Source organism: Pipistrellus hanaki, assembly GCF_964339955.1.
Source record: "Pipistrellus hanaki genome assembly, chromosome: 2".
Taxonomy (NCBI): Eukaryota; Metazoa; Chordata; class Mammalia; order Chiroptera; family Vespertilionidae; genus Pipistrellus; species Pipistrellus hanaki.
The window spans coordinates 74,509,770-74,524,991 of NC_140504.1; the positions used below are offsets into that span (position 1 = coordinate 74,509,770).

Genomic DNA, 15,222 nt, shown 5'->3' on the forward strand with positions numbered 1-15,222 from the left:
TGTGCAACTGGCCTTAGGGAATTCAAATGACAAGAAGTTTAAATATTGGAGGATTAACCAAATCATTTTCCTCACATTCAATGAATAAGGATTTCAAAGGAAAGAATGTGACTTTCTCAGTTAAAAAATAGAGTTGACTTTCAAACCAGTTTGAGAGTAACAGGCACTGGGGAAACATGAATTCAGGTATTCCCCCTTACACCTACCCAAAACCACTGTCCTCTGGTATGTAGAAGACGAAAAAGAACAAAGTCTGAGGATTCAAGAGTATTCACTGAATCCAAATCTTCCAAAGAAAAGCCATGATTCTTTTCACTCATTCACAGTATATTTTAGTATCTTTTATATGCAAGACACTATGGCTAATAAAACAGATAAAATATCATTTCTTGTGGATAGCTCAACTGAGAATAATGCCCATTAAGCAACTATGTGCATAAATAAGCATTATTACAATATTTATAAGCTCTATAGCAGGAAAAGAACATGATGTTGCAAGAAAAACTAACAGAAGAGACCCAATCTAGATTATGGATGAGTCAGTGAAAGTCTTGAGGAGGAGACATTTGAACTGAAGCATAAAGGGGGAGCAGAAGTCAGCCAAGAGGGAAAAGCATTCCAAGCAAAGGAGACAGTATGTGCAAAGGCTGTAAGGCAAGAAAAGTTGTTTGAATCTGAGGAACTAAAAACCAGCTAGTTTGACTTGGTAAACAAAGAAGTTAGTTTCATTTCATCAGGGAAGAAAATTGGGTCCTGGCCTTGTAGCTATTGAACCAGGCAGTCACTGAAGTAAAATAATCTGATTGATGTTTTTACAAAGAGCTGCTACCCAGGCTGCTATTGCAGAATGGAGAGGGGAAGGAACAAGAGAGGTAGTGAGGAAACTAGTTCAAATGAGAGATGACAATGGTTTGGCCTAGAGTAGTGGCAATGGTGGTAATAGAAACTGAGGTATCAGAATGACTTCCAAGTTTCTGGCTTAAGTAGCTGATTGGACACAGCTTCCATTTATCAGGATGGTGAAGCTGAGCAGAATAGATATAACTGAAATGTGGAGAGATGAAGAAAACAATATCTCACTCTTACACATCTCAAATTTGATATACATAGAATACATCCAAGTTGAGATCAAGTACATAGTTAGATACTGATTCTAGAGCTCAGAAGACAATCTAATCTGTATATAAAAATGTGGAGAGAAATTATATCTTTATTACACTTATAATAATGGCAATGGATAAAACAACATGGGAAAAATTATATAGAAGGAAGGGAGTCCAAATCTACCTGATTTGACAAATAGAGATGTACCAAAACCATATCCAGTGGAAAGGTAAAAGAGAGAGCCAGATAGAGTAGAAAAGGAAACGGGAGGTAAATAAGATAACATATTCGGACAACCCTTTTGAAAAGAGATTGATACTGATGTTTTTGGAAGAGATATACTAATTATCAAGATGTGGAAAATTTGCCTGACATGATACTCTTTTATCTACAAGTGTTGAATTCACCTTGACTTGGTATAGAAAAAAATACATAAGAATAATTACTGGATTCCACTAAGAAAGCAGCAGAGTAATCAATATCATTACCTGATTCCACATCAAGGGAGTATTTATCAATAGCCAAGTTCATGGTTTGGTAGGCAGTGGTGCAAAAGTCTTCCAGAATCATGTATACAGCATTGTTGACATTAGGAGGGACAGACTTGGAGAACTTCATTCTGCTGTTCACCACAATACTGCCATTTCTGAAGTTCAAGATTTCTAAATTCTGGAACCCTGTGAGATTTGACTGGAGATAGGGGACCAGCTGCAATACATGAAAAATGATCAGTTTATTGACAAGGTTTTACATTTTGTTAAACACATACCAAAAAAAAAAAAAAAAAAAAAAACTTAAACAAGGATGAACCCCTCCCCCTTTCCAAATTGCATGCTATTTACATTATTTAAACTGTTCATTAATTGTAACTACCAATCTATACTTCTCAATCCTTTCACCTTTTTCACCTAGTTTCCCCCTCCAATCCCTCTTGATAACCATCAGTATGCTCTCTGTATCTATGAGTCTGTTTCTGTTCTGTTTGTTCATTGATTTTGTTCTTTAGATTCGACTTATAAGTGAAATCATACATATAGTATTTCTCTTTCTCTGACTTATTTCACTTAGCATAATTCCCTCAAGGTCCACCCATGCCATTGCAAATGGTAATTAATAGTCATGGAGATGTAAAGTACAGCATAGGAAATCTATATACATAAAAGCCTAAGCAACTGTTATGACCAGACAACCAAGCAACTGTCTGGTAGCTATAATGTGCACTGACCACCAGGGGATAGATGCTCAATGCAGGAGCTGCCCCCTGGTGGTCAATGTGCTCCCACAGCCAATCTCCTATGGCTGACCAACCTCCCATGTTTCCTCCCCCCAGCTGGCCAGCCCGATTGGGACTGGGCAAGATGGCCCCAATGGGCCCTGATTGCCAGCCAGGCCTAGGGACATCACCCATGCAGAATTCATGCACTGGGTGTGTGTGTGTGTGTGTGTGTGTGTGTGTGTGTGTGTGTGTGTGTGTATATATATATATATATATATATATATATATATATATATATGCCTAATATGCAAAATCAAAATGTCCCCTCAGGAGTTCGACCAGGAGACCAGGAGTTCTATCACTAGCTATGACATGTGCTGATAACCAGGGGCCAGCGCAAGACAAAGGGAGGCCCTGGCAGGCAGCCTGCAGCCAAGGAAGGGAGGCCTGGCTGCCAGCCTGAAGGCCCTGATTGGCCCCAATCACTGAGGCCTAGAGACCCTACTTGTGCAGAAAATTCATGCACCCGGCCTTTAATATAGTCAATAATATTGTAATAAATATGTATGGTTCTAGTTGTGTACTGAAAATATTAGGGGCAATACTTTTAGAGTATATGATTATCTAGCCATTATGCTGTACACTTGAAGCTAATACAAAATAATATGAATATAAACTGTAAATGAAAAACAATTTTAAGAAAAAAGAATGTCAATTGTGAATATTTGAGAGTCATGAGATTTCAATAGTGTTATTTTGGAACCACATGGAACTTACAGACAGTTTTAGATACCAAAAGTTTATTTTCTGTTACTAAAATATCCCAACAGTGAAGGTGTCATAGATACCCACAAAACATTGGTCTCACAATAAACTGTGTAAAAAATCTTAAACTTGTTTTAGTCCCAGAATTCGTGAATACAATTTTCAGTATCTAAACTATCACATCACCTTCGTGCCACAATCTTTAGTATCTAAGTTACCACATCACCCTCATGTGATATCACATTTATATCCACCTGTCTTATTACTTTCCTAACAACTCTAGTCCATGACATTATCTGTAGTTGATATATATAAAAAATAAAAAAATAATAAAAAAGAGTGTCTACAGCAGACCACACTCTCCTTGGCTCAGATCTTATGTGTTGAGGCAGTGGTCAGCAAACTCATTAGTCAACAGAGCCAAATATCAACAGTACAACGATTGAAATTTATTTTGAGAGCTGAAAACCGACTTCTACGCATGGGCCCAAAGTTTCAATCGCACCATAAGTGCGCGCCCACACGTGGTTTTTTGTGGAAGAGCCACACTCAAGGGGCCAAAGAGCCACATGTGACTCGCTAGTTACAGTTTGCCGACCACTGTGTTGAGGAGAAAGAGGTGGGTTCATACATGACTGCTAACTAATGCCCATGGTTCACTTTTTATGCTTACCAATTCTAAGAACCTTTGCTCCAGGGCTTTATACTCCAACGAGTTTTTGTTAAACAGATCTTCTGAAAACATCATGTTAGTCACTCGAAGGCTGAAGAAAACCAGCAATGCTCCTGTGGCCTGGGTGTGATTCGAGTCACCTCTTTTTGTGGGGCGGGCCACAGTAGCCATCTTTGTCGAGCGAACCTTGGTAGACATTTCCACATAACTGTCAGCCTTGCCATTTTCTTCTGGGATTAGCTCAGGCTGATAGTAATCTGTGCCTATCCGGTCCAGTTCTAATGAAATATCCTGTACACCCATAATGACCTCATCCTCCAGCAGGGTGGGGCTTGTGGTTGGAGGCAATTCGGTAGACTGTGTCATGGAAGCTTTCAACCAGAACTTGTCAATACTCTCTGGTGCACTTGCCAATGTGTCTCCAGACAGTTTTCCTAGGGAAGAAGTTTTTGCCCAAACTACATCTGATTCTGGCAGTATGGTCCACAAAGATTGCATATCTGGCTTCTGTGTTGAAATCTTGCTATCAAACTGTTCATGATGAAATGGCTCTGTAGTTTGTTCCATATCATCCTTTAGAAATGGTTCTACTTGATCTGGTTTACGAGTAGAATCAGAGATTGCTGTAGATGTCAGTAGAGGAGGTGTGTTGGTAATTGAGTAATAATCAATGTCAGTTACCTCTGATGTGTGCTTGGAGAGAATTAGAGGTGCGGACTGAGTTGTGGTCTCTGCAGAGGTGGGCACAGTAGGTCCGTCAAGGGGCTCTTCCTCTGCTAAGTGTGTGGATCTATCAAAATGCCCATATTGTGAGTGCTCAATACTTCGCTCTGTGGAATCTATTTTGTCACCTACAACTAGTTTCTCGTCTACACTCTCAATTGGCAAAAGCAAATCCTCATCTCCCAGCCATGATTTGGTCAGTGGTTCAGTGCTCTTTTCTAATGAGGTATCGCTCCATGGCCAAGTAATCCCACTCACCTTTTCCCCAGACCCTGAACCTAAGCCACTCTCAAACATGAACCCTTTTTCCATGGATGTGTCTGGCATCAAAGTGCTCACTTCTAATTGGCCTCTAACTTTGGAGGCCAAAGGGTCCAAGCCAGAAGGTGTAGTTACTTCCTGACCAATATCTAATGTGACAGAGGAGATCAGATATGGTGAGGATGTCAAAGACACTGCAGAATCTTCCTCCGATGGTATTGTTTCTTCTGGTATAGGATGAGTTAATGTACTTGAGGGCAAACGATCACCTGAAAAAGAATCTTCTGACCCCTCAACTTTGGTTAATCCTGAAAACAAAGTTTTCCGTTAATTAATCTACAGTGTTACTAAGATATATTCCCAGTCCTCCAAATAAAACCAGCTTCCTGTTTCTTCCCATTAGATTGGTAAGGACAGTTGCTTACTTTTACTTTGCTAGATCCAGCAAATAACAGGACAGTATGATTATGTTTTGTGGTGTGGTACAATCACTCATGAATATACCTTTCCTTGAGAGCAACAAGATATAGGCTATTGAAATAATTCATCTTTAAGCACTTGATTTTGTTTTTACTCCATGAAAATAAAAAACTGCTGATAACCATGTTGACAATAAATACTGAATCTAGTGAAAACTTAGGGAGAGAATTTGCTAGGAAATGTTATCTTTCCATTTCCATTTCCATTTCCTTGTTATGTTTATTGTCCATCATCTTTCAGGTTCACTTAATGTTCAAAATCCTGGACTCATTGTTTATATCTTTGTTCATCTTCCTTTGTCTCAAGTATACTTCAGGCCTGAGTCACATTGATTTCTCCTTTCCTTCACAACATCTAAATCATCTACTTGATCTCATTCCTTAATCTCTCTATAATTTCCTTAGTTCAGTTTTTCCCTCCCAAATGAAACCTAATGCAAGCTAAAAATCTCTACAATTAGTCCTATTAAAAGCTACTGGGATAATCTTCTTTGCTGCTCTTTGTTTACCACCCCAATATTCAAATAAGTAAAGTAGTTATCTAATAGTAATTTAATTGTGTATTTTAATGGGACTTTCAAAATATCTATTAATTGATCCCTACCCCAGTCTACCAAGTTCATTTCCATTCCAACCAATTGAATCTGATTGTTCCCTTTTGTCACACAATTTTCCCAAGACATTTCCTCCTAATCCACACATGCTTTTCTATGAACCCCAGTCTCTTCCTCTCCTCAAAACCCTGTCATCTACACAATAAAGTCAAGAAATATGAACAGGAAATAGAAGTCCTTACCATCTTCTAATGAGTAAGATCCAGAAGTCCCTTCCTCAGAAGCCACAGGCAAGCCAGTGGGCAGCACTGCTGGGGTGACAGAATGAAGAGTCAAACTGCTAACCTCTAAACCCTCTGGGGAAGAATGGAGGCCCACCTCTGAGGGAAACTCTAATTTGGGTGTAGACACTAAATCACCCAAAGGTCTTGCCGACCAGAGTTCCCTGCCAGTGGCTGAGGGAGAACCAGAGCTGAAATCAGGCAGTGAGATACTGCTGGCGGTGGAGTCATCAGCTGAGGGCCATGCAGCTTGAAGGGTATTATCCTAAGGGGGAGAAAAAGGCTAAATCACATCATAGGTAAAAGGAAACACATAAAAATGATTCTAAATGCCACATATCTATCCGAACTCCCAGGCTTTCTAGGGATAAGAAGGCAATGTAACATTGGGGGGAAGGGAGACAAACAGGTCTGTAATCAAATCCCAATTCACCACTTACTAGTTGCAAAATCTAGAGAAAAACCATGTGTCTCTTGAATCTCACCTGAAAAGTGGGGATAGATAAGATAACATATTTAAAAGATCCCAAACAAAGTGTGTTTGTGTAAGAAAATACTATTTTTCCTGCTTTAGATAAGTCCTTTTCCTCTATGATAGCTTAAATACTTTAAATTCATAGAAGTTACTACTATCTGTAATTTGTTGACAAACACCTAACACATTTCCTACGGCAGAAAAGGACAATTAGCAATGTTATTCCTCATTCTGAGATATTTAATTAATTGTCTTTGTTTTGATGAGAAATGCCACCACATCAACATGAGATCAGGTTACTTCAAACAAATGGTAACATCTGTGACATGGGATCACAGTTAGAAAATATAATTTTTCTCTTCCCGGTGACTTTTTACTAATGTAATACTAATCTTATACTCAAATTCAGTTCCAGGAATAGAAAAGTGGACAGAAACACAATCCCTGTTTAATCAAGCAAACACACCCCAAGGGAATCCTCACCCTGATCTGGGACACCCTTCAGGGCAAACCAGCTGGCCCCCAACCATGCACCAGGCCTCTACCCTATCTAATAAAAGAGTAATATGCAGATTGACCATCACTCCAACACACAATATGGCTGCCCCCATGTGGTCAAAGATGGCTGCCCAACTGTGGATACAAGATGGCCAGCAGGGGAGGGCAGGTGGGAGGGACCAGGCCTGCAAGGGTGGGCAGTTAGGGGTGACCAGGCCAGCAGAGGAGGGAAGTTGGGGGCAAACAGGCTGGCAGGGGAACAGTTACACATCAATCTGGCATGGGAGTGGTTAGGGGGTGATCAGGAAGGCAGGCAGACGAGCAGTTGGGAGCCAGCAGTCCTGGATTATAAGAGGGATGTCCGACTGCCTGTTTATGCCCGATCCCACTGGGGTCCCAGATTGGAGAGGGTGCAGGCTGGGCTAAGGGACATCTCCCTCCCCCGCCCCTAGCCCCTGTGCACGAATTTTGTGCACCGGGCCTCTAATATTTCAATAATCAAACATGGTTCATGTATGTATACATGTTTGATTGTATATTATGTATAAGGCCAATGGAATCTGTAGCTAATTGTTCACTTGGTTCTTTAAAAAAATTCAAACATACAAAATTAACCTCTCTTTAAATACACAAATAGACCACATAAAATGCTCCCTGTTACGTAGATGCAAAAATAATATTAACTCCAGCGACATCATATGCAACTTTAGAAGGCATTTTTTATGATTATGACTCTGCCCTTGAAGTATCTGAATCTCCCCCCAATAGAATATACAATTCAAATGCATAGGATACAATGATTTCTTTAGGATTTAAAAGAAGTTTTCATTTTAAGGACAGAAATAAATAACATCCTAGAAGCCACAGCTAAGTTTTTTGTTTGTTTGCTTGTTTGTTTTTGTTTTTTGGTGGTTTTTTTTATTGATTATGGTCTCACATAATTGTCCTTATTCCCCCATTCCCATCCCAAACCCCTCCCTAGATATGCGTCCCCAACCCCCGTTGTCCATGGCCACTGGCTAGGCCCATATGTATGCACACAAGTCCTTTGGTTGATCTCTTCCCCTTACCCCCATCCTCCCTTACTTTCCCTCTGGAGTTTGAGAGTCTGATCCCTGGTTCTCTTTCTCTGGGTCTGTTTATGTTGTTCACTATTTCCTCTAGATGTGTGAGACAGCTAAGTTTTTAAGGGAGTTGTGGAAAGATAATGGGGGGGGGGGGGAAATACACAGGATATGTACTCAATATAAAGCTATTTGAAAATAATCATGTACGCTGAAACCGATTTGGCTCAGTGGATAGAGCGTTGGCCTGCAGACTGAGGGGTCCCGGATTCAATTCCGGTCAAAGTCATGTACTGTGGTTGTGGGCACGTCCCCGGTGGGGGGTATGCAGGAGGCAGCTGGTCGATGTTTCTCTCTCATCGATGTTTCTGACTGTCTATCCCTCCCTCTTCCTCTCTGTAAAAAATCAATAAGATATATATATATTTTTTAAATAATCATGTAAAAGCAATTACTTTCCATAAAAGTTGTATTTTTCTAATTACACTTCTGGCAAACATTTGCCACTGTGAAAAACATTTATTTTTATTCTTTATTTAAATTATAATGTATTTTTTCCTAAATAGCTATTAAGCTTTTTGGAAATTTTAATCTATTTAAACTACTTTAATAAATAAGAATTTTCTCTTTTGACCCTTCTAAACTGCCAAAAATATTCATTCTTAAGTGCACATGGAACATTTCTAGGATAGAACATATGTTAGGTCATAGCAAATTTTAAAGTCTAAGCAAATTTTAAAAAGTTGAAATCACACCAAGTATCTTCTCCAACTGCAATGGCATGAAACTAGAAATTAGTAACAGGAGGAAAACAGGAAAATTCACAAATATGTAGGAATTAAACAACACATTCTTGAACAACCAAGGAAGCAAAAAAGAAATCAAAGGGAATTTTAAACGTCCTGAAACAAACAGGAAAAAATAGAAACACAAGATAGTAAAACTTATAAGATGCATCAAAAGCAATTCTAGGAGAGAAGTATATTAATAAATGCCTACTAGAAGAAAAAAGGAAGATCTCAAATAAATAATTAACTTTATACCTTCAGGAACTAGAAAAAGAAGAACAAACTAAGCCCAAAGTTAGCAGAAAAATATAGATCAGAGCAAAAAAGTAACAGAAACAAACAGCCAGGTTTTTTTTTATAAATAAATAAAATAATTGAAAGATCTTAACTAGGCTCAAAAAGAAAAGAATCAAATTAATAAAATCAAAAATGGAAAAGGAGACATTACTACTGATAACCACAGTTATGCAGAGGATCATAACAGACTACTATAAACAAACATATGCCAATAAATTGGTGAACCCTTAAGAAACATAAATTTCTAGACACAAACAACCTATCAAGACTGAATTATAAAAAATTAGAAAATACAGCCCTAGCTGGTTTTGGCTTAGTGGATGGAGCATTGGCCTGCAGACTGAAGGGTTCCAGATTCTATAATATTCCAGGCAAGGGCACATACCTGGGTTGTGTGCTCGATCCCCAGTAGGGGTCCTGCAGGAGGCAACTAATCATTGATTCTTTCTCATCATTGATGTTTGTCTCTCTCTCACTCCCTCTATAAAATCAATATATATATATATATATATATATATATATATATATATATATATATATATATATTTAAAATTTTAATAAGTAAATAAGCAATTGGGCTCGTTTACTGCTGCAGGCAGGTCCTATATATATTTACAAAGGATATTATATTAGATTAGAAATTATTAACAGACCAACTACTAGTAAAGAGTTTAAATCAATGACAAAAACCCTCCAAGCAAAGGAAAGCCCAGAACCAGATGTTTCAGCAGTGAACTCTACCAAATATTTAAAGAAGAATTAATGTCAATCCTTCTTAAACTCTCACAAAAAAAAAAAAAAAAAAAAAAAAAAATGAACAGGAAACGATACTCCCAAACTCATTTTACAAAGTCAGCATTACCCTGATAAGAAAACCATACAAAGACACTACAAGAAAAGAAAACTATATGCCAATATACATAGAACAACAAAAATGTGTTAATCATGTATACTATCTATAATAATAAAAGCGTAATATGTTAGTTAGACCAGACAAAGCCATGGCTGCAGGGCCAAGGCAGGGGTGATCAGGCAGGCAGGCCAGCAGTTAGGGGCATCAGGCAGGCAGAGTGGATAGGGGTGTAGGGCAATCAGGCAGGCAGGCAGGTGAGTGGTTAGGAGCCAGCGGTCCGGGAGTGCAAGAGGGATGGGGGGGACATCCCCTGAGGAGTCTCAGATTGCGAGAGGGTGCAGGTTGTGCTGAGGGATCCTCCCCTCCCTCCCCCAACCTCATCCGGCACATATTTTGTGCCCCGGGCCTCTAGTACATTATAATAAAAGCTAGAGGCCCGGTGCACAAAACTCGTGCCCAGGGTGGGAGGGGGCGGTGGTGTCCCTCAGCCCAGTCTGCACTCTCTCCAATCTGGGACCCCCGAGGGATGTCCGACTGCCCAGGCAGTTGAACATCTCTCTCACAATCCAGGACGGCTGACTCCAAACTGCTCACCTGCCTGCCTTCCTGATTGCCCCTAACCGCTTCTGGCTGTTAGCCTGATCACCCCTAACCACTCCCATGCCATCCTGATTGATGTGTAACTGCTCCCTTGCCAGCCTGTTTGCCCACAACTTCCCTCCTCTGCTGGCCTGGTCACCCCTAATTGCCCTCCCTTGCAGGGTTGATCACCCCCAACTGCACTCCCTGGCAGGCCTGGTGCCTCCCAACTGCCCTCCCTTGCAGGCCTGGTGCCTCCCAACTGCCTTCCCCTGCTGGCCAACTTGTGGTGGCCATTTTGTGTCCACATAGGGGCAGGATCTTTGACCACATGGGGGCAGCCATATTGTGTGTTGGAGTGATGGTCAATCTGCATATTACTCTTTTATTAGATAGGGTAGAGGCCTGGTACATGGGTGGGCACCAGCTGGTTTGCCCTGAAGGGTGTCCCGGATCAGGGTGGGGTTCCCTTGGGGCATGGGGCAGCCTGTGGTGGTTTGCAGGTCAGCCACGCCCCCCAGAGACCCAAGGGGAGGCCCTGGTATCTGGAATTTATATGATGGAGGGGTAAACTAACCCTATTGTGGTAAGCATTTCACAATAAACATCATATCTTCACATTGTACACCTTAAATTTATACAATATCATGTATTGATTATATCTCAATAAAGCTGGTGGGTAGGAGGATGACCAGTTGGAGAGAGTAAGAATTCAATTTCTGATAAATAAAAAGACAACAAATTTAAGTTCACAATGTGGAAGAAAACAAAATACAATAGGTCCTTGGGTTGTGTTGGAGATTTGTTCCTATGGCACTACGTAATGTGATTTTCACCATAAGTCAGAATCCACCTACGTAAGCACCTACGTCACTCACAAGAAGCACATACACAGCAGTAATGAAGTGAAACAGTAAATAATTTAAAAGAAAGATAATAATTCCTGACCTTTACTTGAGGTAAATAAATAATAAAAAACATAAAACACATATGTACATACATCAAAATGACAGAACTTTATTTTTATAAATAAATGGGAGATGGCGATGTAACCACAAAATGATGTTTGTGGAGTCCGATGCAACCCGAGGACTGCCTGTAAGCAGCAATACCAGCTTTTCTCTGGCCAGAGGCTCAGGTACTTTATACTCTAGTAAGGCCATCCTTTGGTTTATAAACACCTTACTAGTGCGTTGGAAAAGGGGCCTGAGCATGTGCATATGCATGAACATAAAGTACCAAGTTTTATACCAGGAGGACTCTTAAGAATTACACACAGGCAGTCCTCGGTTACCTCCGACTCGACGTACATTGTTTTGTGGTTATGTTGCCATCTCCCATTTATTTATTAAAAAAAAAAAAAAAGGGTTCCATCATTTCGACGTATGTATGTATGTGCTTTATGTGTGTTTTTATTATTATTATTATTTACCACAAGTAAAGGTCAGGAATTGTTATATTTCTGTTATATTTTTTTACTGTTTCACTTCCTTACTGCTGTGTATGTGCTCCATGTCAGTGAGTAGGTGCTTACGTAGGTGGGTTCTGACTTGCAGCGAAAATCGAGTTACCTGTGCCATTGGAACGGATCTCCAATGTAACCCGAGGGCCTACGGTAGTCCATTCTTGCCTATTAAAGATAAGGAACTGAGCTTCACAAAAGTGAAACGCCTATAGTCACAAAAAATAGAGAAAAAAATCAGAACTAGACTGGCAGTTTCTAGAGGTCTCAACCCAATGCTTTGCTCACTGTTTCTGACCATTCACAGAGAGATATATACAAGTGCATCCACCCAGATGGCAAAAGGATTCCCAGAGGAGGAACTAGAACCAGCGGGCTGGGCAGTTCACTCTCATTTCAGCTGGCACATGCTGTGTAAGACACAGGTGACCACCGAGTGCGGAGAGACCATTTTTAATATTTAATTGTCTGCTATGTTGCACATGAAGACTGTTCATATAAAAGAAAAGTTTTTTCCTCCCCATTTCTTCTTCTGGGATCTAAAGCCATATATGCATTCAGGGAAAAGTAAAAAGGCCATTTGTTCAATACCAAGTTCTGTTTCTCAAAAAAAGTAGTTAAGATGATGAGAGTCATACCATACCAGGGAATTCACTTTTTCTCCTCTTAATCATCTAAAATCATATCTAGAGATGTGTTAAAGTCACTCATGCTTCCAGCAGAGTTAGGTATATTTAGATCTTTGCATATTCTAAATCTGCATTTTCAAAATTTCGAGTAAGATAAGCCCTTTAACCTGAACTCAAGAAAGTGAGTTTCATCAAACAGAGCCTATGACTGACACATGTTAGGAGAGCAGCTGAATTATCAATGAAAAATAAATCCTAAAGCAATATATAGATTCCTATAAGCAAAATGGCTTTTCATCTCATAAAAATTAAAAGTAAAACAATACATAACATCTTTAATAAAAAGCTGTCACAAGTAATAAAATGTGGAAGTAAACAACTCAACCTTTTAAATAAAGAAGAATGGCTATCTATTCCAAATAAGCACCCTTTCCCAAAAAAACAACAACATGGCATGGCAATTACTCTCTCATACATTTTGAAAGGTGAACACGTCCATGCCAGGAATAGCACTTCATTTATTTTTATGTGGATGAATGCCCCCGTAGTCACAAATTCAACTCATGAATTTGTCTTTTACTTCAATGTAGTATATTAACAACTTTAATATTATATTGGCCAGTCTCACTCCTGCTAATGCCAATTGAAAAGCCCGCTACTGCTATGGAAAGCATACTGTGCAGTGATTTTCCAGTTCAGGCTGCCAAACATATCAAATTCAATATCCCAACACTCTTACCTTTAAAATAATTTCTAAAAGTCAAATTTGGTAAAAATAAATAAATAAATAAATAAATAAATAAATAAATAAATGATTAAATTTAAAATTTCATTGACAGTTTGCCAGAGAAAACCAGAAAAAAAAAAAGAAGCAATAACCAGACATTTCTAATTAATTTTTTTCATGTTTTATTATCATCTATTAATACTTTTTCCTCAAATTGTTAATGAATAACCTACAATTATCACTATTCAAAAAACTAAGGGTTGCTGAAACCTTTGGCTCAGCGGATAGAGCGTCGGCCTGTGGACTGAAAGGTCCTGGGGTTCGATTCCGATCAAGGGCATGTACCTTGGTTGTGGGCACATCTCCAGTGAGCGGTGTGCAAGAGGCAGCTGATGGATGATTCTCTCTCATCAATGTTTCTAACTCTCTATCCCTCTCTCTTCCTCTCTGTAAAAAATCAATAAAATATATATTTTTTAAAAATATTAAGGGTTGATGTAAATGCAAACTGAGCCATATGCCAGGTAACCCAAATAAGCCCGGTAGTCAGTGCTGCCATCATTAAAGGGGCAGTCCCTTCCAGTCAACCTCTAGCCACTTTCTACTACAAGGAAATATGAAATTAACAATACCAGATATTCCTGGCCTTTAAAAAAAAAAAAAGTTAGACATCTGCATTTCTATGCAAAAATCTCCTGATTTTCTTAAATTTTGGGTGTGTGGTTTGCTTTTTAGTCTGTTTGTTTGTTTGTTTTGTCCCAAAGTGCATGCCTATATCTGAATCAAGCAGCTGGTCTCTGATTTGCAACCCCTGGCTTATATAGAAGTTCTTGTGTTTATACTATCCTATATAATAAAACCCTACTAATATGTAAATCGACTGAACGGTGGAACAACCCGTCGCTATGAAGCACACTGATCACCAGAGGGCAGATGCTCACCGCAGGAGCTGCCCCCTAGTGGTCAGTGTGCTCCCACAGCGGGGAGTGCCCCTCAGCCCGAAGCCAGGCTCACTGCTGGGGAGCACAGTGGCGTTAGTGGAAGCCTCTCCTGCCTCTGGGGCAGGTGAGTGGTAAGGAGCGAGGGGTCCCGGGCTGTGAGAGGGATCCCAGCAGGCGGACATCCTCTGAGGGTCCCGGACTACAAGAGGGTGCAGGCTGGGCTGAGGACCCCACCCCCCAGTACACGAATTTCATGCACCAGGCCTCTAGTCTGAAATATCACTGCAAATCTTCTGTGTTTAGAGAAGCTCAAGATGGATGTGATTAGCAGAAACAAAGGCTCATGTACCATGCTCACAGTGACTCACCACTCCCTGCCACTGCACCTGGAGGGACTTCCAGGATAACGTCACTTTATTTGTGTAGAAATCTCTCTACCTCTGCCAGACTGGAAACTTCCTGTAGGCAAGGCCACACCTTATTCATCTCAGTTTTCTCAGCACTTGGCACATTAAAAGCACAAAATAAACAAATTTGAAAGAATGAACAAATGAATAAATAAGCACCAAGTGAATGTAACATCTGATGCCAATGCCCAGGAAAGGGTGTCTCCCTCCTGTGTCTGTGTGATAACAGAAGATCATGACCTTACTCTGGCTGGTATGCCCAGTAGTTAGAGAGTCAGCCCATGCACCGAAGGGTGTTGGGTTCAAATCCGGGTCAAGGGCATGTGCCTGGGTTGAAGGTTTGATCTGGTCCCAGACAACCAATCAATGTATCTCTCTCACATCTATGTCCCCTCCCCCCTTCCTCTCTCTCTCCTCCTCCTTCCCTCCCTTCCACTCTAAAAATC

The 15,222-nt window shown here is 40.1% G+C and overlaps 1 protein-coding gene across 1 annotated transcript in view; it reads right to left on the minus strand.

Annotated features, from left to right (window-relative positions):
- IMPG2 (interphotoreceptor matrix proteoglycan 2) overlaps positions 1–15,222 on the minus strand; it is a gene marked incomplete at its 5' end in the record, with an annotated part of 60,117 nt that overhangs the window by 11,399 nt on the left and 33,496 nt on the right. The window contains 3 exons of the mRNA XM_084870601.1: positions 1,593–1,812; positions 3,759–5,050; positions 6,018–6,321. Coding sequence (XP_084726727.1) covers positions 1,593–1,812; positions 3,759–5,050; positions 6,018–6,321 — 1,816 coding nt within the window. The remainder of the gene's footprint in view (positions 1–1,592; positions 1,813–3,758; positions 5,051–6,017; positions 6,322–15,222) is intronic.